This window comes from Saimiri boliviensis, chromosome 11, assembly GCF_048565385.1.
Source record: "Saimiri boliviensis isolate mSaiBol1 chromosome 11, mSaiBol1.pri, whole genome shotgun sequence".
Lineage (NCBI taxonomy): Eukaryota > Metazoa > Chordata > Mammalia > Primates > Cebidae > Saimiri > Saimiri boliviensis.
In genome coordinates this window covers 114,833,605-114,858,565 of record NC_133459.1, presented here as the reverse complement: position 1 = coordinate 114,858,565, position 24,961 = coordinate 114,833,605, and the positions used below count along the sequence as shown (strand labels likewise).

Sequence of the window (24,961 nt, the reverse complement as noted above, 5' to 3'; positions counted from 1 at the left end):
CTCAGGTTCCCTGCTTCAAGACTCCATTCTCTTGCCTTAACAGTGGTATGACCCTTTTCTAAGACTGTGTTCTTCTTAAGATTTTAATTTTTTAAAAAATGTTCTTTGTCCTGCTGCAAAATTCGTTTCATTTTGTTTTTTAATTATGTAATTATATTTTGTTATTGCAGGCAATGTTAGTTCTATGATTTTTGGCTTGATTGTTTCTTAGAAATTATCTAACCAAGCCTTTCATTTCATATATGAGAAATAGAGGGATTAAAAAAGTCAGGTATGCCTGGGTGTGGTGGCTCATGCCTGTAATCCTAGCACTTTGGGAGGCTAAAGCGGGAGTTTGAGGTTGGGAGTTTGAGACCAGCCTGACCAACATGGAGAAACCGTGTCTCTACTAAAAATACAAAATTAGCCAGGCTTGATGGTGCATGCCTGTAATCCCAGCTAATTGGGAGGCTGAGGCAGGATAATTGCTTGAACCCTGGAGGCGGAGGTTGCGGTGAGCTGAGATTGCGCCATTGCACTCCAGCCTGGGTAACAATTGTGAAACACTGTCTCAAAAAAGAAAAAATAAATAAAAAAGAAAGCAGGTGATTTGTCCTAAATTTAGTTAAAATATTAAAAGAATACTTTTCACTTACACTGTTTGAAATTCTCTGTTAATGTTAAACTCTGAGACGATAATTTTGACTATCATGATGCTAAAATTATAAATGACACCTATAGTATTGAGATCTTTAAGATAGATTTTTTTTCTTTTATTCTGAATACAAACATAAGATACATGACAGATGGTAAAGGTGAAGAAATATACAAAGGCCAAGAATTCTTATAGTTTCTTTGTATTCTTAACATTTGTTCTAAATTTTGAAAATTACTAAAATTACAACACATATTTCTTAAAAAGAATTTATTCTAGGTTTATCATGAGATGACAATTTATAGCTGTCATTTATCTTAACAGGTTGAAGAAATATGGATGTCAACACGAAATTGCTCATCAGCATTATTTCTACCAGCTTTTTTACCTTTCAGCTTCTCTTCTACTTTGTAAGTTACTGGTTTTCAGCAAAAGTTTCTCCAGGTTTCAATAGTCTCAGCTTTGAAAAGAAGATTGAATGGAACTCAAGGTAAAGCATATGAAAATGTAATTGATGAAAAGAAACTAGTTTATTAGATAAAATTATCTAAAATATTTTGAAAAGTCTTTCATTTAGGATCTAATAAAATGTAAGGCCAAATTTTTATTTGATCTTAAGAATAAAAGAAAAAAACAAATAGATGATCTCATACAAACTAGTTTAAGAATTCTTATATTGAAAGATGTTAGGAGAAATGTATTTAAGTTTCTGGGGAGGTGTGTGAAGATGAACTAGACTCCAGCTGACTGCGGATGAGTACTAGCACTTTCGTGTTCTTTGGAATATTCATAACAAACATCTTCTTTGAAAATGATGATGGAAGAAAAAGTTGTACTTTTAAGTAGCTTATACCATATAGCATTGGCCAACTTAGCCAGGCCTGGGGCAATTAAACTCTACACACCGGTGACCAAAGCGTGCAGTACATATGAATCTTTTCATGAGCTTTGCATTATAATTTAGAGCCCTCCAGCATTTATTTTGTTACATAATTTTAAAGTAAAAATTGCTTTTTAGATTTCTTTTAAAACAAAAAAGTAAATGGAGAAAGAATTAGACATCTATTCATACAGAAATCTGCTGGAGTTTTAGTTATTTTTATTTTATGTTTTTTTTTGAGACAGAGTCTTGCCCTGTCACTCAGGCTGGAGTGCAGTGGCGCAATCTTGGCTCACTGCAGCCTCCACCTCCTGGGTTCAAGCGATTCTCCTGCCTCAGCCTTCTGAGTTGCTAGGACAACAGGCATGCACCATCATTCTCAGCTAATTTTTGTATTTTTAGTAGAGACAGGGTTTCACTATGCTGGCCAGGCTGATCTTGAACTCCCGACCTCTGGTGATCCACCCACCTTGCCTTCCCAAAGTGCTGGGATTATAGGCATGAGTCACCACACTCTGCCAGAGTTTTAAAAAGTTGGTTGCAATATTTTTGTGTGTGTACGACTCATTCATCTCACAAGATTTCCAACACAAAATGGCTCAGATGACTGCTTCACTTGCTTTAGAGCATTTTATGTGCCCAAACATTGCTGCGCATTTGTAAACTTCGGTGAGTTGGAGGAGCTGTGGCCATATTTTTTGTTGTTGCTATTTAGTTGAAGTTAATACTAACTATAAAATGCAAGTCTCTAAAGTTTGCTGTAATTATCTTGCCTGGAAATTTCCTTTTAAAATTCAAGAAATTGTTAGTATCTGAATATTTATTTGAGAATGGTCATATTTGACTTGAAATTCCCTTTTTTTGAACCAAATTGGTTTGCAGGCATCTACTTTTATAACTCAGACTGTGAATTTAAGAAGACTCTAGTTGTTTTCTTTTGCACTTTACAATGATATATCAGGTTCATACATGCCAAAGTTCTTTTCAGCCAGAAAGCAAAAATTATTTCTTCACATATTTTCAAAAAAAAGCAGTATGATTATTTTGTCTGAAGACTAGCACAAAAATATTGTTCAAATGTGTTATGCTAGAGATACCATTACTTTAAAAAATATTTCCTAACATATGAAGGTAGATGGAATGGTAGCAAGGAGAAGGGGGTACATAAATTCTCTGATTAAATTTTGAACTATTTTCACTTCCTTTTTACTGTGGTTAGGATAGGGAAAGGTATTTGAATGTTAGGTAGCTGCAAGTCAAAGCAATAGGGAGGGTACAGAGAGATAGAAGCCAAGACGAAAATGAAATGAAATTGAAAAAATATTTCGCGTTATCTAGTCTTACCACTGCCATTCTGTGATACGGGAAATACCATTTGGGAAACTGAGTTTCTATTTGAAAAAGGAGTCTGGGATTATATAAAATTCATTTAGGTATTCAATGGTGTTTTCTCTTTCTCTGAAGGTTGTTCCTGCTTCTCACTCCAGCTTTGTTTACATAGGACTTAAGCTGTGAGGTGGAGTCCAGAGTAGGAAAAGGAGGCTATATTTTGTGTAAAGTATGTATAAATGTCTTAAAAATCAGCCTCCAGTTTGAAAAGTACAGATAAACACACACAATTCTTTCTAGTAATCAGGAAAGAGTCTCTGAACAATGAGTGATCCGAGCCATCTAGTATACAAAGAACTGGAGGAAAATCAACTACTGGAAGTGATCACTTGAGAGACAGCAGTGTGATTAAAAGTGAGAAATTTCTGTACTTACTTGCAACTTTTTCTGAAAAGGTATATACTTACAGGTGTTAGATCTTATTAAAAATTTTTCTTAATTATTTATATCCAGTTTCTTACCTATCACATCAAAAGTCTTATTGTGTTGAAATACTGCTAATTTTTTAATCTTTCTCTAAAATTGAACTCTTTTTGACTGAGCTATATAATTTCTGTTGTTATTATTTACACTACTCGTGATTAAATCAGTAACTTAAAATTGCTCTTCTAAAATGGTCATTAACCATTTCTTTAGTGTGTTGTCTCTTTATGTGTACAAACATTTCTAACCTCTGAAAAAAACTGAAATATTTTATCTTGGGTAGCATCTTGGAATTTCTTTTCAGATACTAAGGAATCTGATATTTCATTTGCTAGGACTGATCTTAAAATATAAAATTTTTTTAACAGAAGTTTCTGAAAATATAGACTTTTAATACGGATAGTGTATGAGTGAGAACAGGGTATTTGTTTTTCCTCTTCATTGTAGAGGGAGGTATTTGACCGGACCAAGTAACATTTAAGTTTTCTATCCTGAGTTATATACCATTTCTATCAGCTAAGGGCTTAGAATGTTTTTCATTTACCATATAACTTCTCAAAAGAGAAGTGAATCTGAGGCCTGAGTGTCAGAAATTAAAAGTTAGGGTTTTTTTTTTAAAAAGGAAGCTTTCTGACTATGGTTACGAAACAGTAAAACAAGTTAGTGAGAGAGGTTATATATTTTTTCTTTTATAGAACTTTTGAATAATAATAGAGAGCTGGCTGTATGATCATTTAGATGGAGTGTTTTGTTTGATATCAAGGAACTTAACTTTTTTTTTTTTTTTGAGACAGAGTCTCGCTCTTATCGCCCAGGCTGAAGTACAGTGGTGTGACCTTTGCTCAGTGAAACCCCTCCCTCCCAGGTTCAAGCAATTCTTGTGCCTCAGCCTCCCAAGTAACTGGGATTACGGGCGTGTGCCATCACACCCAGCTAATTTTTGTATTTTTGGTAGAGATGGAATTTCACCTTGTTGGCTAGGCTGGTTTCAAACTCCTGACCTCAGATGACCTGCCTGCTTTGGCCTTCCAAAGTGCTGGGGTTAAAGGCGTGAGCCACCACATTCGGCCAAGGAATTTACATTATTATCCTGTGCTCAAACAGAATACTGCATTGCTTGGCATGAAAATTATAGACTTGTAAATCAGATAAATTGTATTAATTATTCACGTTTCAAAATGATTCTTAGGTATTATAAATGTTACTTGGTCAATGCCTTTAAATTAGTGAGAATCTTTCCATATTTAAAATATGGCTTGATTTAGCATGATAGATCTATGTTGTAACACGTCATCTATTAGGTCAAGTATATTGGTTTTTCAAGTTGCAATGAAATTTTCTGATACCAATCCTAATATTAGTTGATATATTTTACTTACTTTTAAAGATCTGCGAGCATATTGTAGAGAAAAATTTATTGCACACCTGTAATTTTTAGAGAGAAAACTTTGCTGTTTCTCTCATCTTTTATCCTAATGAAGAGAAAAGAAGCTTCGTTATTTGTGAACTTCTTTATAAAGATGTGAGAAATCTGAAATTGTTGGGTAAAAAACTTCGTTGTGTGGATAAATACAGTTTCCTGAATATAGTTCTTTAAGTAACATAATATAGAGTTTGAGAATTGGTCACATCATTAAATTTATTAACAAGATATATTCATAGAAACTGATGGTTTTTATGTTAAACTTATTCCTTCTGTAAAAGAAAACTTGATCTGGATCTTGAGAATGTTGTGCTTTTACTTGGGTGTTTCTTTTAAAAACAAATTTTCTGTATAAATTCATGGTCCTCAATTTCTCTATTTAGAAGTGTTTTCATAATAATGATAAAGAGGCACTAACAATTCCCTCGCTTTCTTACAAATTTGTTACAAGAATCAAGTGCAATAGTGCATGTCAATTTACTTTAAAAACTGAAGTCTCCCAAAAAATATATCTTCATGTTATGATCCATTTGAATTGTTTTAAGGATACGGAGTTTGTTAAGGTCAGTAGATTGGAAGCTGATTGGAGCAGGAAGCAGGAAACTTATCCTGCATTGATGCTGTTGGGGCTGGAGCTTGGAGCAGGGTACAGGGTAGTGGGCTTGCCAGTTGCCATCTGCCCACACAGAAGTCTGTCAGCTGCATCATCATGTATGCATCTGTCTGTCTTAGGACTTTTAACCAAGAAGTGATTCAGCTATTCTCCAGCAGGAAATTGTAGGCCTCGGTATCTTCCTCCTTCTTTATTCCAAAGTAAAACTGTGGCCCTTGGCTTTCTAAATGGCGATTTTGCATTAGACTCTCCATTATACTCCACTCTGGTATATAAGTGCTTCAAGGTGTAACTTGTTCAGAATGTTCTATGTCTTGTCAGAATTAGTTGAATTTTATTGCAAAGAAGGTAAAATCTTTGTGTTTCATTTCAGGGTAGTATCCACATGCCATTCTTTGGTGGTTGGTATTTTTGGCTTGTACATTTTCTTCTTTGATGAGGCTACTAAAGCTGATCCACTTTGGTAAGCCGTTTCTTTTTCTAAGATTGCCAATTTGATTTATGTTTTGATATTAATTATTTATAAGAACATCACTTACTTTAAAACTGAAAACATCGATGGCATATGCGTTATTAAAATGCTTGTGTTCAGACATTTCAGCAAAGTGCATTTAAATGATTTATTTTAGATTTGAATACAAATGAAGGCCATTTTGCCTCAGTGTAGCAATTGTTATCCCAAACAAGGAGAATATAATGATAATTTAAACATTTTTACTGTGTTGATGAGTAAAGCAAAGTTATTATAATCACGGTTCTGAGGAAAAATAAATGATTGAGATAGGATAGTCAACTTGGATAATGTCTACTTAAGACTTCTTTGCCTCCAATTTATGTTTGACTCATTGTTTGATATCAAAGAGATGAGAGTTACAGATGGCCATGTGAGAGGAATTTAGTACCCCAAGATATGAAGCACATGCCCTGATAACTATGTTCAGCAGTAATAGGATAACATGTAAGATGGTTCTTTTAGAAAAACTTAAATGTCATTCCAATGGCAGACATTTTGCAAACTGTTTCCTGGTGTTACATGAGAAGGCTTAGTTCAGCTTAGTTTGAGAGAGGAGGCATGTTTGAAGAAGCACTGCATTGAGATGTAGTTGTTGTGGGCTCAGGGATATAGAGTGATTTAGCCTGGTTTTTTGACCACCACCATTTGACTGCAAGGACTTTTAAAATTCAAAAATATAAAATTATTCCCATAAGAATTATATCAGTATTGATACATTTTCATTGGGATGCTGTTTTTCTTTTTTTCCTTTTAATTAATTAGTTAATTAATTTATTTTTGAGACAGAGTCTCGCTCTGTTGCCAGGTGCCAGGCTGGAGTGCAGTGGTGCGATCTTGGCTCACTGCAACCTTTGCCTCCCGGATTCAAGCAATTCTTCTGCTCCCAAGTAGTTGGGACTATGGGCATGCGCCACCACAGCCAGCTAATTTTTGTGTTTTTTTTAGTAGAGACAGGATTTCACCACGTTGGCCAGGATGGTCTCGATCACTTGACCTTGTGATCCGCCCGCCTCGGCCTCCCAAAGTGCTGGTATTACAGGTGTGAGCCACTGTGCCCAGCCTGGTAAAATTATTTTAGTAAAACTTTTAGCTAATATTTGTAAGAAATTATGGTAACCATGTGGTTAGAAGCATTATCATAGTTAAAACAATACTTTGTGCATTGATAGGTTTAGAATAGGATCCCGAATTGATAGGAGACACTTCTTAGGTAACTTAATACATTGGAGTGTCCACTGTAGTTGGCCCTTAGGTATACTCTAAATCCGTTATAAATGCCACTGGTGGTATGAAGGATGACCTCCCAACTTAAAACAAAACAGATGCTATGCTGTGCCCTGGATTTAGGGATTCTGGGAATAGTTCTAAAAACTTAAGTTGGGAAAATGCACTGGATACTATTAGTCATTCCCAAGAGGTCTGTTCCTAATATTGGGGACCTCAATATGAATTGACTTTAGATACTTTAGAAGATTTCAGCCTAGTTTGAATTCTGAGTTGAAGATTTATCCTCAAGGAAAATTTGGAGACTAGCTTAGTGCCAGAGTAAAATTCATGGAAGGCATGGGCTCTAGAAGATCTCTTCATTAAAACAGTTCATCTCGGACAAAAAGGCTGGTAGATTTCCTGGGAACAGCATCTTTCCCCTAACACCAGTAGCATAGGATGCGTCACGGTTTGGTTAAACTGTCATTATGTGTTTTCCAGTGTTATTTGAAAATGTCAGCTTACCATTCGAGAATCTATAGAAAGCAATTTCGTTATGTTTAAATCTCTATAGAAAAAAGAAGTAGCAGTTATCTATAACCTATATACTTAATAAAGGAATCTTTTTTTTTTTTTCCTCCAGGGGTGGTCCATCACTTGCAAATGCAAATGTTGCTATTGCTTCAGGCTACCTCATTTCTGGTATGTGAGATGTTGTTTTATTACCTCATTCTTTTTAAACTACTCACAGAATTATACAAAGAATACAGACTCTGTGCTTTTGGTTTATTTGAAACATAGCTTTTAGGACACATGCAGAGGAACAAGTACCTGCCATGATGGTAGAACATGAAATGTCTTTTCATGAAATGGCTTTCTGGTTCTCACTTAAGATCAGAGTCACAGAGTGAGGCCTCAAACAACTGAGGCCTGGACATTTTTTATCAGCAAGGACATGGTCCCCTTTTGTCGTAACAAGGCTTTCAAGTGTAGTGACTGTGAGGCTAATGAAGTTTGACTTTTAGGGTCCCTCACTTGCAAGAGTTCTTGAAATGTGTTCCAGTAGTCATGGTTTTGTGTTTTGGTAAAATTTGCGAAAGTGAGCCATTTCAGCTGTAGTCAGTTAAGGGGATGAACTTTTTCTACTCCACATTCTCCTCTTATTTTACCTCATGTTGGATGGGGTTGGAGTTGCCTTTTTTTTTTTTTTTTACAACGAGGTAAACGAGAAGTTAAGAGTATGTTATTTTAAGTGGAATTTGAAAAGACATTTTGGATTGTTTCAGTAAAACATGAGAAATAGCAGATCCCTGATTTGGACATTTTTATAGGGAACCCTATTTTATAATTTTTAAACATGTTAAATAACTGAAAGAAAATACAAATAAAAATAATGGAATATGAAATGAAAGTGATAAGTAGTGAACTTAATAGAAAATTGCCTGCCATTAAGCAGTGAATTATAACAAAAAATTAAATTATGCCAAAACACCATAATTGGTTAAAAAACTAGCCAAGTGTAGTGATGCATGCCTGTAGCCTCAGGTACTCATGAGGCTGAGGTGGGAGGATTGCTTGAGCTCAGGATGTAGAGGCTGCAGTGAGCTGAGATTGTGCCACTGCATTCCAGCCTAGACAACAGAATGAGAGCTGTCTCTAAATAAATATGTAAATGAATAAGTGAATAAATCAAATAAGGAAAATGCTGTTGGGTTATTTGTTAGACCAAAGAAGAATGAATCATGTGAACACATTGGGAAAAGATTTGCTCATTTGATACAAAATGCTGTCATTGCCAAGGACAGCACAATACTCATAATATGCCACACACGCTGGTTAATAAGTATTATCAATTCAGAGAATTGATAGTCTCCAGTAAATCTTGTATGAAAGAAACTTAAGGTTTTCTCAGATAAGATAATAATCCCCAAAAACTTAGAAACGAGTTATGAACTGAAACAAACTTTTCTAAATGAAGCTGAATGAAAATTTTAAAAATTCTTTCTGTAGAAGATATTACAAAATGATTGTCTTATGAATTGGTGACCAAAAGATATACAGCCAAAATATGTACATAAATATATTTAGAGAGGATGTATCAGGCAGTTAATTACTAATAATGTTATATTACTTTTCTTGGTTTTTCACATTTGCAGGTTTTCTTTTTTCTTTCTAAAAGAAAATCTTGATGATTTCTCTTTCTAAATATCATGTCTAGGTTTGTATTAGTAATGAGAAGGTCCTCATATAAATTCTGACCCCACAAAACCTGAATCCTTCCCTGATATCCATTCATGATAGCTGTTTGTTTCCATGTCTACATTTTGTGTTTAACTATTTGGTTAAAAAAAAATAGTTTTGTTAACATTGAGGAATTTTTTTTTTTGAGATGGAGTCTAGCTTTGTCGCCCAGGCTGGAGTGCAGTGGCACAATCTCAGCTCACTGCAATCTTTGCCTCTTGGGTTCAAGCAATTCTCCTGCCTCAGCCTCCAGAGTACTGGGATTACAGGTGCATACCACCACACCCACCTAATTTTTGTACCTTTTTTTTTTTTTTAAAAAGTAGAGACAGGGTTTTACCATGTTGGCCAGGCTGGTCTTGAATTCCTGACCTCAAGTGATCCACCCACCTCATCTTCCCAAAGCGCTGGGGTTACAGGTGTGAGCCACCATATTCTGCCTTATGGAGCAATTTCTATTTTATTAAAGTAAACTAATTACTTTCTGAGTAATAGTGTTTAACTTTAGAACCTTTTTCTTTGTTTTTCTTTTTAGTAGTTATAGTTCTTGGTGGCATCATTATTTTGAATTAATATTTAGTTGCATTCTTTTTTATTTTTAAAGTATTTTTTGTAGAATTTGTTTTATGAGTTGATCATTTTGTACCTTCCCTATGACCATCTTATCTGTTTGAATTATTGTAGTGACAAAAATCAGTCATTTAAGCTTATTTAAAATTATTTCTATTCAATACTGTTTTTTGTTTATTTTTACTCTGGAAGCAAGTTATTCATTTATGTTTTCAACAAATATTGTATTACATATAATTAAGTTGGTACAAGGTAATTGCAGTTTTTGTCATTAAAAATAATGGCAAAAATCGTAATTACCTTTGCACCAACCTATATGCCAGGCCTTGTGCTAGATTCTGAGAGTATAAAGATGCTCATAACCTAGTCCTTGGTCTGGAGGAGCCACAAGAGAGTGGGTGCGACAGGCATATAGGAGCTGAAATTTTATGGCAAAGTAGATAATTACACTGACTGAGGCATGAACAAAGTGCCCTGGGCTCAGAGTGGACAGTGATGAGTTGGCAGGAGAAAGAGTTCAATATACTTGAAAAACAGTGCAACTTTCTTCTTAGGTAATACCTTACTCACTTTTTTTTCTTACAGATTTGTCCATTATAATTTTGTATTGGAAAGTGATTGGTGACAAATTTTTTATAGTACATCATTGTGCGGCCCTGTATGCATACTACTTTATACTGGTAAGTTTCAGGATTTTCTGTAGCCTAACTAGCAGACAAGATTGGGAATTGTGATGTATGGGTGAACATAAATCTAAACATATAATTCTTAGTTTTTAATGACCCTCTCCAGATGCCTTCAGGGATTGCTTTTGTGATATGCTATCTTGTGTAATTAACTAAAATAATAACTTTATGTGTGTCTGTGTTGGTGTGTCTGTTTGTATTCATAGATTTTGAGACAGGCAGATGACCCTAATTCCTTGAATTTTAATTCAAAACCTTCAGGGTTGTGTAGCTATAGTTATTTGTCTGTCTTTCTAGATGCATTTATGATTTAACAGCCAGGGAGATGAGCCAGTGAAAATATTTCTTTTCCGCTTAATTCCATGTGCAATTACATGTATATCCATAATTACATTTAAGTAGGTTGGAGCAGTGGGGACTTTATCAGAATTCCAAAACCAAGGTTATTAGAGGATTCCTCTAACAGATCTCAGGCAGTAAAACATATTAAATTATATATCTAAAAAATTTTCTACATATACATTTATAAACTAGCAACTCTATATTCCTTACGTGTTTGTTAGGTTTCTCTAGAATCAGTTATTTTTTAACATAGATAAAACAACAAGCTCAACATAGATACTGCAACTGCAATTTTTTTCCTAAAGATGGTTGCATTTTTGATGTGTCATTCTATGTTCCATTGTTATAGTATAAAATTTATCTTTTTAGGTGAATCTATTCATAGGGAAACCAAACAGAAGAATTAGGTCAAATGATGAATATTAATAGATGCTGTAAAGATCCCGTGGTATTTACCAATCTTAACAGTAGTTACTCATTGACTATAAGAAGGTTTTTTTTTTTTTTTCCATGCAGTGAATTCCCAGGTTACTTTGTGCATTTTGTTATTCTAAGTAAGGCTAACAAAAATAATAATAATCATTATAATTTTTAGGGACAAATGGTCATGAAATTCTTATCACTTATGTAATAATGAGAACTTGTATTTGGAAAAGGCTTTGACTTAATACTTATGTAACCGTTTAAGCTATTTGCAGGAAGCTTTTTTTTTCTTAAATGATTTTGTTATTAGAACAAAGTAAAACTTAAAGTGACAAATAGAAGCAAGTTCCCTGTAGGTTTAAAATGTATCCCTGCTGAAGAAATAGTTGCAAAGTAAGATTCATTGGAATTTAAGGTACTATAGGTTATGTAATGTCTTGATTGCTATTTTTGTATCTCTCTATATTTATTGAAGTTTTAAAATTCTCTGGCAGAGTAATTTAGAGCTTAAGGAATTTTCTTCTGTCTATAGAGAGAGGTACAAATCCTACAGCATTTTTTCCCTGATATTCACCTTTCACCCCTGGAGCAGGATACTAATTATCAAGGAAAGCATGACAAGCTGATCTCTTATTTTAGGAGAAAGGAACACATTCATGCTTTAATCTTCAAGTTTTAAGGACAAACTACCATCCTTTGTACATCCTTTCTGACTGCTTCGGTAGCGTTCGTTTTTTTGTGTGTGTATTTATTTCTTGTGAATCACCTTCTATCTCCAGTTGAACCATGCCTTTAGATAATGAGTTAGAATATATTTGGAAAACATTTAAACTTGAAAGTCACTGAATATGCTTCCATTTCCAAGTCCACTGTATTATTACACCACCCCTGAATCTGAGCATTAAATCATTCTGCTGCAAGTTAGGAAAAAACTTGGTTCAAATGCTTCTTAGTGCATTCGTTTAGGGTTATTAGGTGCACTGTGATGCCTTAAAGGTGAAATTTCTGTTTCTTGTTTAATGCTTTACCCCAATATGTGTATTTTAAAATCATTTGGCAAGCAAATATGTATGAAGCAGTATTAAAAATGAAAGATTTGTCATTTTAGATTCAGCAAAGTTGTAATTAACAGGAGACAAGCATTAGAAAAATATTGGACTTATGTTTAGTTTAAAGGAAACTCTCCATAGAAATGCCATAAAAAAAATGCCATGACTTGCCGACATTTTTATTATTAACAGTGTTAAAAAAACTCTCCTGTTTTAAAAAGATTTTAATAGCATTGATTGTTCGCAGTTACACACAACTACTATATTTCCTCCTTTTCTTCCATTCAGATAGCCTTAAAAATAAATTTTAGGTAACTATATTAACTGTTGTAGCAGTATCTCAAACGATAACAAAATTTCAAAAATTAACTAGGTAGATTTAAAAATAGCCACCTAATATAGCTTACTAAAGCAAGATTTGATACTCAGGTCTGTGTGATTTCTAATTACCACTAATTTTATATTTAATAAGACATGTTAAATATTAATTACTGAAAAATATTTTAAAAACTCAAATAACAATCCTTTTCTTCTTGAAACAAAAGATTTTCAACTTTCTTATACAGTAATGAGCAATACACTGGCAGAATTAAGTTGATAATTAATTATTTTGTTAGTATTTCTATAGCTCACTTATAGAAGTCTATATAAAAGCACAAATGTACAGTTAGTTTGTAACTCTTACTACTAATGGAGGGATTAGCATGGCAAAACTGTTAGGTGGTCAGTTTCAAAAATATATGTATATGTGTTATATATTTACAACAAAATATATGTATTTATATACACACACATATATACATGTATGTGTGGTTTTTTGTTTTGTAATTAAAATTTAAATTTTAAAAAATTTACTTTTTGATATAAAATATCTGATGTGACCATTCCCATAATTTCCGAATGTAACAAACTCCTGTAAGGCCTTCCTCACTGTTGGTGTAGGAAGATTTCCAGTCTGGCTCTACCTACCTTCTTTACCCTGTGGTTACTGTTTTATGTTCCTCTATGGGCATAGGGTGTCTTCTCGGATATGTGTAGTGGAATTACCTTAGCAGAGCTGTTCCGCTTTTTTTCCTCTAATCTTGTTTGCTTTTTGAATCCTATTTAACTTTCAATGCCAGAAAAGAAAATAGGTTGTAGATTAGATTTGGTGTGCAATAAGATAGATGTCAGCCAAGAAGATCGCCATGTCCACCTAAGTCAATAATTTGCTTTTAAGTAGATTTTTAAAAACGAGCATATCATATGAATCTTTTTATATCAGGTAACTAGAATAATCAAATTCATAAAGACAGGAAATAGAATAGTTGTTGCCAGGGACAGGGCAGAAGGGATAATGGGGAATTATTGTTTAATGGCACTGAGTTTCCATTTGGGAATATGGAAAGTTCTGGAGATGGATGGTGATGGTGGTTGTTTAACAAAATGAATGCACTTAATGCCACTGAATTGTATGCTTAAAAGCTGTCAAAAGGATAAATCTTATGTCATATATACTTTACCATAATAAAAAAGTTAAAGCAAGCTTATCAGATAACTGAAACAAAGGTAGGAAAACTAATAACATATTGGACAAGGTATTACCTTTTTAAAAAGGCTTCATATTGGCACTGTAAACTGAAACAAATGGGTGGAACTTAATAGTGATAAATGTTAAGTTTTGCATTTAGGTTCAACAAAGCATAAGGATAAAGAATGACCTGGAGGTGGTAGATGACTGCATCTCAGTTATGCCAATAGTATATCACATCTGCTAAAACAGAAAGCTGTTTCAAATTTAGATGCTATTACGGGAGCCATGATACCCAATTCACACATAGTTTGCCTGGTCAGACCACATCCAGGACCATCATCATCTGAAGTCCCTCAACTTCTGTGAGAGAGCTGCCAGTTAACTGTAGAGAGGAGATACTAGATTAGGTAGCTATTGTCTTATAACAAATAGCTGAAGGACCTAGAGATGTCAGCCTAGAAAAGCTAAGAACTAGGACATGCTGGCTTTGAAATGTTCCTGGAAATGTGAAAGGACTACTAAGTGGAAGGGGGAGTAGACTTACTCTGGATTAATTAAGATGTTGGGACTAAGACCAACATCTTAATTAATGTGGTGGTAAAGAGAGGTAGGGGAGACTTCTCTTTTATAGAAGAAAGGCATCCTCAGTGATTGGAAGATTATAACAATAGAAAGGCCTTTTAGAGTGGCAATTCTACCATAAGATAGCTTTCATTGGATAGATATACAAGTAGATACAATAAACAGAAGTTGTAGGTAGGAGCTTGCATTAAATAGTCTTTAAGGTTCTATTCGAATTCTGAGATTCTGTGATGGAACTGTTTTGTTGAAACGATTTGATTTAGTACTAATGCAAGAGAACTAGGCAGTGGGGGAACTAACAATAAGCCAAGTTATGTCACCAGGTTCTTAAGTGACCCTAGGAGGAAGGGGTGAAAGCAGCTGGCCTGGCAATCCATTCCCTTCTTTGGGGAACAGAAGGGGAGAAAAACAAGGCACGTGGCCCAATCGAATCTCCTTGTCAACAGGACTTAGGATAAATAGAGTACTGATGTGTGTTAGGAAGAAGAAACTTTAACTCTAAAATGCCCTTAGCAGGGTGTCCTTGGGTAAGGACTACCTATAGTAAAGAGAACCCAGTATCTATAAGGCACAGCTCCTGGGAGAAGGTCATGTAGGCACACAGCAAGGAAAGAAAGGCCTGGGTTGCCAGGGGCCCTTGATGTCCCAGACCTCTCTCTGCTCCACTTGATTTATTTGATGGTCTCTATCTTTGTAACATTTAGTAGAGCTTAATTAATGCTAGATAAGAACACTGTTTCACATAAGTCTGATTTGACAGTCCACGGCTGTGTGTTAGCTCAAACCTTCATCTCTGTTTTATAATAAAAAACCTTGAATGATTAGAATTAAGCCAATAGTTATTAAATATATTAATAGATTTTGTTTCCAAACCTCAATTCTAGGTTGCTGGTACTCTGAAACAGTTTCCATTAATAGTTAATAGACTGGCCCAGAGTCTCAGCACATTTCCATTATGCTGAGACTCTGGCTCAGTCTGTTACCTATTAAAAAATGCCCTATCATTGCCACTTTAGAACACAGTCACATTTTTACACAGGATTCCAGTTTGGGAGGCCCTGAACTTATTTCCTACCAACATATAGTGCAGTGTCGGGTAGTGCAGCGGAGTGTAATGTAGTGTCGGGTAGTGCAGCGGAGTGTAATGTAGCGTAGTGTAGTGTAGTAGGGAAAGGGTGCTCATCGTTGTCCAGGCCTTTAGAACAGTATTTAGCACCATACTAGCAGTAGTAGGTGCATAATTTAGTTCTCTTTTAAACCTCTGGTCTTAGCTACTCTTAGCTGGTAGAAAAAATTCCCATAGTAAGAAAATCCAGACTTCCGTAATTACTTAGCAGAAGGAGAATTTTCTTTTAAGCTTCGGAAGGGATCCGACAAATCCTGTTTTGTTTTCCCTCATAGTCATGCAGAGGCCATGGCAAATGTAGATTTTAGTCTATGCAAAGCTCCTTAAAGGTAGATGACAGAGCAGATACACTACACTGACCATGAGTCAGTTGTGAGTTTCGTCGTAATTCACCAACAATAAAGTATCAGAATTTGTAACTATTTAAATATATTATAGAAAGATTTAATCTTACGCCTTTAATAGCATCTATCTCAATTGTATTTTAGCAGGTTTTCTTGAATAGGAGAGAAAAGGATAAAGTAATGAGGAATTACGCATAACCGGAATCTTATCTAATGGCCACCTATGCCGATGCCGATGGAAGTATATGTCACATACGATGCTATCTGTCATGGGTGTATTAGATTAAATGAGCCCAGAGTCATTGATATATTGATGGTGTACAGGATTAGAAAATATAGAAGCAAGATTACTGAAGCACAGTTCTACACCCCAGTGTGACTCACAGAGGGTTTTTTTTTAACTTCTTTTTTTTTTTGCCAATCAAACTCACAGGACTTTTTTTTTTTTTTTTTTTTTTTTTTTTTTTTTAAAGATTTCTTTTCTTTTTCTTTTTTTCCCCGACTGCCCGGATCAACCAGGTATGACAGAGGTTGTGAACTAAGGCAGGTGGGAGGTAGGGAATAATGATAGGATAGAACCTGTGCTTTCCATTAGGGATTTAAGAATTAAATATAAGATACTATGTAAAAATTAAAATGTCATCCAGGGATCAATCAGTAATACCATAGTAATTTAAGGAATGGAAAGATCGTTGTGTTAATTTCTGTTAAAATTTTTTTGGATATAGGTATTAGTTTAAAAAAATTGAGTTTGTAGAAATACAGGGCTTAGTAAATAGAATGTTTTCTAGGTCTGATTCTCCAGAGATAACTGCTGATAGTACTTGATGTAGATTCTTGGAGTTTCACATAAATGTTCATATGTATATTTATGCCTTTAAATTTTCTAAGAGAGCTTTTGAGCTAGGCAGGATTTAAACTAAGCCTTCAAAAATACACATATTTGTATTGGAAAAAAAAGTAGGGAAAGCTTCCTAGGTCAGAACACATTTTGAGGAAAGTCACTGGGGAGATGTCAGATCTTCACGGGTGATATTGAAGACTTGGGCTGTCAGGGTATGGGATTGGTGTAGACATGGGTGATGGCTGTACGTTTGGATGAGTAAGGTAGGTCCACCTGATAGGTGGAGTGAAAATTCAAACTCACTAGCCTTGCATTTTTGCTTTTCACGGAATAGTTGTAGGATATTTAGCCAGAAAATAATTTCATACAGTTGGCATGTTAGAAGGATAAAACTGATCATGATATGCAGAAAAAAATCTGGTTGGTGGGGGGAGGATATCTTTTAGGAGGTATTTGAAGTATAATATAGGTGACAGATTACAAAGAAGTTAATTTTTATGGTTATAGCAGTGGTTATATTAATGAGGAAGAAACAAATGAGTCATTTTGCAGTGAGTAGAGCACAGTATCTAATTTGGACTTCAGAGAAGGAAGGGAAAGAAAAGACCAAATGACCCAGAGCACTAGAGGAAGATGACACCGTGGAAGGAAATGGGAGAAACAGTTTAGGGAGATACTTTTAGATGTTAAGAGGTTTTTGGAGATATATGGCTGTCCCAGGGGAAAGTGGCCCATATGCCATTAGAAATGAAGCTTTACTTAAAGGACAGTGCAGTCAGTCAGGGTCAGGGACCAGAAGGAGGATGATCAGGCAACTCAGAAGGTAGAAAGAGAACCATAAAGGTATACATTTGGAAATCAGTGGTTTCCAAAAGCAATATTGGAAGTGTTATTCCCTAAAAGCAACATTGTAAATAAAAAGCTGTGATAAATATTTTAAAAGTTATTTAGGTAATTCATTTTTATTTAAGGATTAGGAAACATTGACAAGCAGAAAGAGAAAATGATGCCCCAATCTCACAGCCTATATAACTATCATATTATTTACTTACTTAACATTTACATTTAGGAATGTCCTTTTTTCCTATATGCATATGTGTATAAGTCAAAATGTATAAGTCAAAAACAGCATTTCTCATATATGTGTATTATAAAAATGTGATCAAAACTAAAAAAAAAAAATTGTTTTTGAGAAGGAGTCTTGCTCTGTTGCCCAGGCTAGAGTGCAGTGGCACGATCTCGGGTCAGTGCAACCTCCACCTCCCAGGTTCCAGCAATTCTCTGCTTCGGCCTCCCCAGTTAGCTGGGATTCCAGGCACCCACCACCACGCCCAGTTTATTATTCTGTATTTTTAGTAGAAACTAAAATACAGATGTTGGCCAGGCTAGTTTTGAACTCCTGACCTCAAATGATCCACCCACCTCGGCCTCCCAAAGTGTTGGGATTACAGCATGAGCCACCGCATCTGGCCAAAACTCAAATTTAAAATTTCACTTTACGTATTGAAGTGGTTCTGGCGATCTTGGGTCAGAAAGCAAGGAATCTATCAAAGATTAATGGGACTGTGTCAAAAAGACGTAAGATCCAATATGAAGGCTCTTCTGTTGGCTTAAAATGTGACACTTTATCAATTAGAATAATGACTGTGGTTGATTGAAATCCATTGACTCATGAGTTCTTAATAATATTTTTAAAAAATGAAGGGAGAAAGCAAGCCAGCTGGGCAGTCTGGCTTAATGTCTCATGTAGGTGATATTAAATGGCAGTCGAGTCTGGAATCATCTAAAGGCTCAACAGGGTTGAATGTCTAAGAAGGGCTCATTGGTGGGAGTTCAGTGGGAGAGTATCTATATGTGGTCCTTCCTTGTAGCTTGGGCATCTCAAAGCTTTGTCATTGTGTTCTGAAGAACATTTCAAGAGTGATTGTTCCAAGTGACCCAGGAGGAAGCTGCAAGGCTTCTTAGGACCTGGCTTCAGAAGACTTACTACATAGATAACTCGAGTATGTTCTATTCATCAAGTGAGTTGCTAAGGGCAGTTCAGATTTAAGGGGTGGGAAATAAGACCTCCTCTTGATATGAGGAACATTTTGCACATACAGGGAGGTAAGGAATTGATGTGGCCATGTTCAGAGACTATCCACATCTTGATTCGTTAATGTTGGATAATAATGTTAGATAGTATTTTCTTACTATGGTGGACAAGAATTTAACTTTCATACCCCTATTTGCCTTTCATTCGTCTTTCCAATGTAGTTAGGGAATGCTAGTTGTCTTTCAGTTCCTTTTAAAACCTTTAGTATTCTTATTTCTGGTCCTACAGCACCCCTTGATACTTAAAACAAGTTTTGTTTTGTTTTGTTTTTGGGGGCGGGCAGAGTCTCGTTCTGTTGCCCACACTGGAGTGCAGTGGCACGATCTCGGGTCAGTGCAACCTCCACCTCCCAGGTTCCAGCAATTCTCTGCTTCGGCCTCCCCAGTTAGCTGGGATTCCAGGCACCCACCACCACGCCCAGTTTATTATTCTGTATTTTTAGTAGAAACTAAAATACAGATGTTGGCCAGGCTAGTTTTGAACTCCTGACCTCAAATGATCCACCCACCTCGGCCTCCCAAAGTGTTGGGATTACAGCATGAGCCACCGCATCTGGCCAAAACTCAAATTTAAAATTTCACTTTACGTATTGAAGTGGTTCTGGCGATCTTGGGTCAGAAAGCAAGGAATCTATCAAAGATTAATGGGACTGTGTCAAAAAGACGTAAGATCCAATATGAAGGCTCTTCTGTTGGCTTAAAATGTGACACTTTATCAATTAGAATAATGACTGTGGTTGATTGAAATCCATTGACTCATGAGTTCTTAATAATATTTTTAAAAAATGAAGGGAGAAAGCAAGCCAGCTGGGCAGTCTGGCTTAATGTCTCATGTAGGTGATATTAAATGGCAGTCGAGTCTGGAATCATCTAAAGGCTCAACAGGGTTGAATGTCTAAGAAGGGCTCATTGGTGGGAGTTCAGTGGGAGAGTATCTATATGTGGTCCTTCCTTGTAGCTTGGGCATCTCAAAGCTTTGTCATTGTGTTCTGAAGAACATTTCAAGAGTGATTGTTCCAAGTGACCCAGGAGGAAGCTGCAAGGCTTCTTAGGACCTGGCTTCAGAAGACTTACTACATAGATAACTCGAGTATGTTCTATTCATCAAGTGAGTTGCTAAGGGCAGTTCAGATTTAAGGGGTGGGAAATAAGACCTCCTCTTGATATGAGGAACATTTTGCACATACAGGGAGGTAAGGAATTGATGTGGCCATGTTCAGAGACTATCCACATCTTGATTCGTTAATGTTGGATAATAATGTTAGATAGTATTTTCTTACTATGGTGGACAAGAATTTAACTTTCATACCCCTATTTGCCTTTCATTCGTCTTTCCAATGTAGTTAGGGAATGCTAGTTGTCTTTCAGTTCCTTTTAAAACCTTTAGTATTCTTATTTCTGGTCCTACAGCACCCCTTGATACTTAAAACAAGTTTTGTTTTGTTTTGTTTTTGGGGGCGGGCAGAGTCTCGTTCTGTTGCCCACACTGGAGTGCAGTGGCACTATCAGGGCTTACTGCGGCCTTGAGCTCCCAGGGCCGAGCGATCCTCCTGCCTCAGCCTTCTGAGTAGCTGGGACCACAGACATTCACCACCACAGCTAATTTTTGAAAAATTTTCTATAAAGATGGGGTCTCCCTACATTGCCCAGCCTGGTCTCAAACTGCTGCGCTCAGGTGATTCTCCTGCCTCAGCCTCCCCAAATACTAAGATTACAGGCATGAACCACCACCCCTGGCCTGATACTTTTTTAAATGAAGGTATTAGTGCCTCTATTTTTTCTTCTACTTCTCTAACTTCGGCGTTGCTTCTCAGTTTTTATCACTTGTACTTGTGTATTGCTGAGATTTAAAAATATCTACTTTGTAGTCTGTAATCATATAAGTTTTTCTTTGCAGCCAGTTGATCTACACATAGAAAATCAGTAGAGTATTTATTATGACTGCATTAAACTAGTTTGCTGCAGGACCCGGATTACATTTCCTGTGTCATTTTTTTGGAGTTTTAATTGCCTTCCTTTTTTTTTTTCTCCATCACTTGCCTTTACTGCATATTTGAGTAGTTTCATATTCTCGAGGATACGACTACATCTCTGCAACCGTCTTTTCCCAGCTCCCACGTACCTGCTCCAGGAGCTCGCTGTTCTGCCGCAGTCTGAACAGATTGCTCTCTGGGCTGCTGCCCGGTCATTCCAGTCCTGGGCTGAAGTCACTGTTTCCTCAATTCCATGTATTTGACTTTCTTGTTTATTCACTTATTTTGCTGCAGCATATCCTCAAATGATATCTAAGAAAGTGAAGGAAGTAAACTCTGAGCCTTTTGCAAGTTCTGAAGATGTTTTCATTGTCAGACTATTGGTGGCATCGCCTCTATTGGTGGCATCGTCTCTATTGGTGGCATATGGATATGTAATAACATTTAACCAATGCCCTATTGTTATGTTTCAGTGGCATAGGTAACTTTGAGTGAATATCCATATATCTTCCCATTTGTGCACGTGAATATTTTCAAAGAATAATTTTGTTGAGTGCAATTCTTGGGCATATATATGTATGTTTTGAGGATATTGATTCATTCTGCCAAAATTCTCTTCAGAGAACCATTGTGTAAGTGGTTCTTTTCATCAAGAGGCTGGTTGATTTCTGTTGTTTGTTTTGTTTTTATTTTGTGAAGACTGCAGTTAATAGGGCTCAGGAACTCTGAAAAGGGTTGGCTAGAAGCATCTTTACCTGCGCAATGTGAAAATGATAAACATATGACTGTCTGCAAATATCAGAAGGTTTATATGAAAAAGAGATTGGATTCAATTAAGTTTTTTGGATCTCGAGGATCAGAAGTAGGACAGGCAGGTGGAAATCTGAGAAAGCGGTGTAGTTTTGGGACTTTTGAATAGCAATCCCACGATGCAGTGAGCTGCTTGTGCTCCTCACCATGGGGTGATCCACCCTAAGTTGAAGGCAAACTGGAAGAGCTTTTGTGGATGGGATTTAAAAATCTGTGGGTGATAGAAACTAGGTAATTTTCAGAGGCCATTTCAACCGTGCCACACTGTGGTATGATGAACATAAAGTCATTATGAACACAACTAAATTTGGATTGGGTGAAATATAGTTGTGCAAAATGAGATGCAAAGCTGACAAAAACCATGGGGTCAATAAAACAGTTGAGTTTACCCTTAGAAGTATTCATTTTCCTTTTCATCCTGAGTGTTTTTCTGCAACAAGCAGAAAGTAACATTAACTGCTTTTTGGGGTGATGTGCTCACGTGAGGTATCTTTTCTAATAAAATATTTAGCAGTGTTCATTAGCAGTGCATCTGGTCCTTCCTGACTGTAATGATCTGTGTAATCATCCATTCCTTCCCATCACCCAGGCCTGATTCAGACCTGTGTGGTCACCCCTGTGTCAGTAACTAGATGTGAATGATTGTACCTAGGCAGGAAGGAATAGACCCATTTAGGTCTTTTCTTTATAATTGTAATAAGAACATTTACCTGGTTCACTTGTTTTTTAGAGACAGAGTTTCACTCTGTCACACAGGCTGGAGTGCAGTGGTGCAATCATAGCTTGCTACAGCCTTAACTCCTGGGCTCAAGTGATCCTCTTGCCTCAGCCTCCTGAGTAGATTATAGACACATGCCACCATGCTATTTTTTTTGTAGCTGTGGGGTCTTACTATGTTGACCAGGGTGGCCTGGAACTACTGATTTCAAGTGATCCTCCTGCCTCAACCTCCTAAAGTGCTGGAATTATATCTGCGAGCCATTGCACCTAGCCCTTTTCCCTCTTTTGAGTGCCCTTTCTGTTTTCTGTTTTAGTCTTTTTCCTGATTGCTATCAGGATGCATCTCATTTTCACAGCAGTCTTGCTATAAAGATGGAATTTTGCCCATTTCACAAATGGAGAAACTAAAATTATAGTGTTACCCAAAGTTGCCACAGAGCTAGGATTCAAATGCTGTCCTCCATACCACAGGTCTATGGTCATTAACTGTCTCTGCCTCTCAAAACTTAATTGCTTTTAACTGTCCCCACCTCCTGAGACATAATTGCTTAATTATAATAATGAATTGCTCAAATAGAGTAAGGTTTTTTTATTTGTTTTTTGTTTGTTTTTTGTTTTTTTGAGATGGCATCTTGCTCTGTCGCCCAGGCTAGAGTGCAGTGGCACCATCTTGGCTCACTGCAACCTCCACTTTCTGGGTTCAAGCGATTCTCCAGCCTCAGCCTCCTGAGTGGCTGGGATTACAGGCGCCCAACACCATGCCTGGCTAATTTTTGTATTTTTAGTATAGGTAGGGTTTCACGATCTTGGCCAGGCTGGTCTCAAACTCCTGACCTTGTGATCCAGCCACTTTGGCCTCCAAAGTGCTGGGATTACAGGCATGAGCCACCACGCCCAGCCAAAGTTTTAAAAAGACTTAAGCTAGTCAGTTTTCCAATAAATAATTCTGGAAGTTCTACTGTCAGCATTGGGATATAGTAGTGGTGATCAAGTGGCATTCCTAGATGCTTCCATCTATTGGTTAATTTTAATTATCTCATTTTATATTTTATGAAGTGATGAAGACGATGATGGTAGTAATGGTGGCCATATTTAAATGTATTACCCCTTTATAGATTTATTGGGATAGGATCAGAGGAATTTAGTAATAGGCACAAGGTCACATGGCCAGTAAGGGCAGAGCTATAACCCTGGTTTGTCTTTCTTTTACGCTACATCCTGTTGCTCCTTAGTTTGCTAGTGTGCTCGCTAACCGCCTGCTTCCAGATGTTTTACCTCTGTTACGCAGGCCCCACATTCCCCTACGTCTTCTGCTTGCTTATCCACTTTTACCAGCCTTGCTTCACTAATCTAAATATATCGGTGTTGGAGATTAAATCTTTAGACTTTTTTTTTCTCATAACAAATTTGATAACCTCTAATTCTGTTCCACTAATATCTTTATGACATTAAAATCTGGATGGTTTTCTCCTTTTCTTTTGGAATGAAATGTGAGGGTTTTTTTTGTTTTTTGTTTTTTTTTTCTTTAAGAGACAGGGTCTCACTAATGTTGCCCTGACTGGGCTCAAGTGATCCTCCTGTCTCAGCCTCCTAAAGTGCTGGGATTATAGGCATGAACCACCACGTCCAGCCAAAGGCTAATATTCTCATAATCCTCTCACCCATTCGGAAATATGCCTGAAGGACTCTTGGGGTTTTGACTTTAGAGGTGATGTGCTTGTTTAACAGCACTGAGAAGGCAAGGTTCAACTCAGGAAACATGGGGCAGGCGCTGTGCTAGGCTTTATGGGTATAATAGTGAGTAAGGCACATGAAATGTAGATATTTGCAAGGAGCTAAGTACTCTAACAGATAAGCAAAGAGATTGCGGAGACACTTGACTGAGTGTTCTCTCAGCTAAGAGTTAAGGGGTCAGGAAAAACTTTTCTAGAGGAATGTAGCAGGTCCACGTTAAGAATACTGTGTAGTCTGAGGTGGGTGTTTGTAAACCTTTGCTCAGCACAGTTTCTAGCTCTTTGTGGCTGAGAGATCACTGGCCATTTGTAGGCTAGGAAAGCACTTCTCCCACTTTAATAGAGCTTGGAATCACCTGGAGGGCCTTCAAAACACAGTTGCTGGTCCCTCTCCTCATGGTTTCCCATTCATTATGTCTTGTATGGGGCCCAGGAATATCTATATCTAGCAAGTTCCCAGGTCATGCTGATGCTGCTTCTCTGGGAACTACACATAGAAAACCACTGGGCTAGAAATACTAGAACTAACCATTCTCTTTGGGAAGAAGAGAAAGGAATGAGAAGGGCCAGGATGTTATGCCCAATTTTTTTAAATTCAAAAGACAATTTCCTCAAAGCATGGAAGATTTGCACTTTGTCCAAAGTTGTTTAGATGAACATAACATCAAATTTATCATTTTTACAGTGACTCTTTTGATACTTAATGAAAATAATAAAGTCGGGTTTTATCTGATACTAATTTGGTCCTTTGGTTAATAGTTATAGTTACTTTTAATTCTTTATCTTTTAAGGAGTTGGAAGAAGTAATCTTTTAAACTCTCCAAAAAGG

At 36.5% G+C, this 24,961-nt stretch overlaps 1 protein-coding gene and 1 long non-coding RNA gene across 6 annotated transcripts in view; one reads left to right on the top strand and one right to left on the bottom strand.

Moving 5' to 3' along the window:
• TLCD4 (TLC domain containing 4) overlaps positions 1-24,961 on the top strand; it is a 74,457-nt gene that overhangs the window by 27,514 nt on the left and 21,982 nt on the right. For all 5 annotated transcript variants that reach the window (XM_074381393.1, XM_039460903.2, XM_039460906.2 and 2 more), the window contains exons 2-5: positions 959-1,124; positions 5,736-5,825; positions 7,726-7,784; positions 10,479-10,573. In XM_074381393.1, the coding sequence (XP_074237494.1) occupies positions 970-1,124; positions 5,736-5,825; positions 7,726-7,784; positions 10,479-10,573 (399 nt within the window). In that variant the 5' untranslated portion in view covers positions 959-969. The remainder of the gene's footprint in view (positions 1-958; positions 1,125-5,735; positions 5,826-7,725; positions 7,785-10,478; positions 10,574-24,961) is intronic.
• The window catches only part of LOC104652223 (uncharacterized), a 62,699-nt gene continuing 58,289 nt past the window's right edge, over positions 20,552-24,961 (bottom strand). Inside the window, exon 4 of the long non-coding RNA XR_745554.3 lies at positions 20,552-21,181. This is a non-coding gene — a long non-coding RNA (uncharacterized LOC104652223). The remainder of the gene's footprint in view (positions 21,182-24,961) is intronic.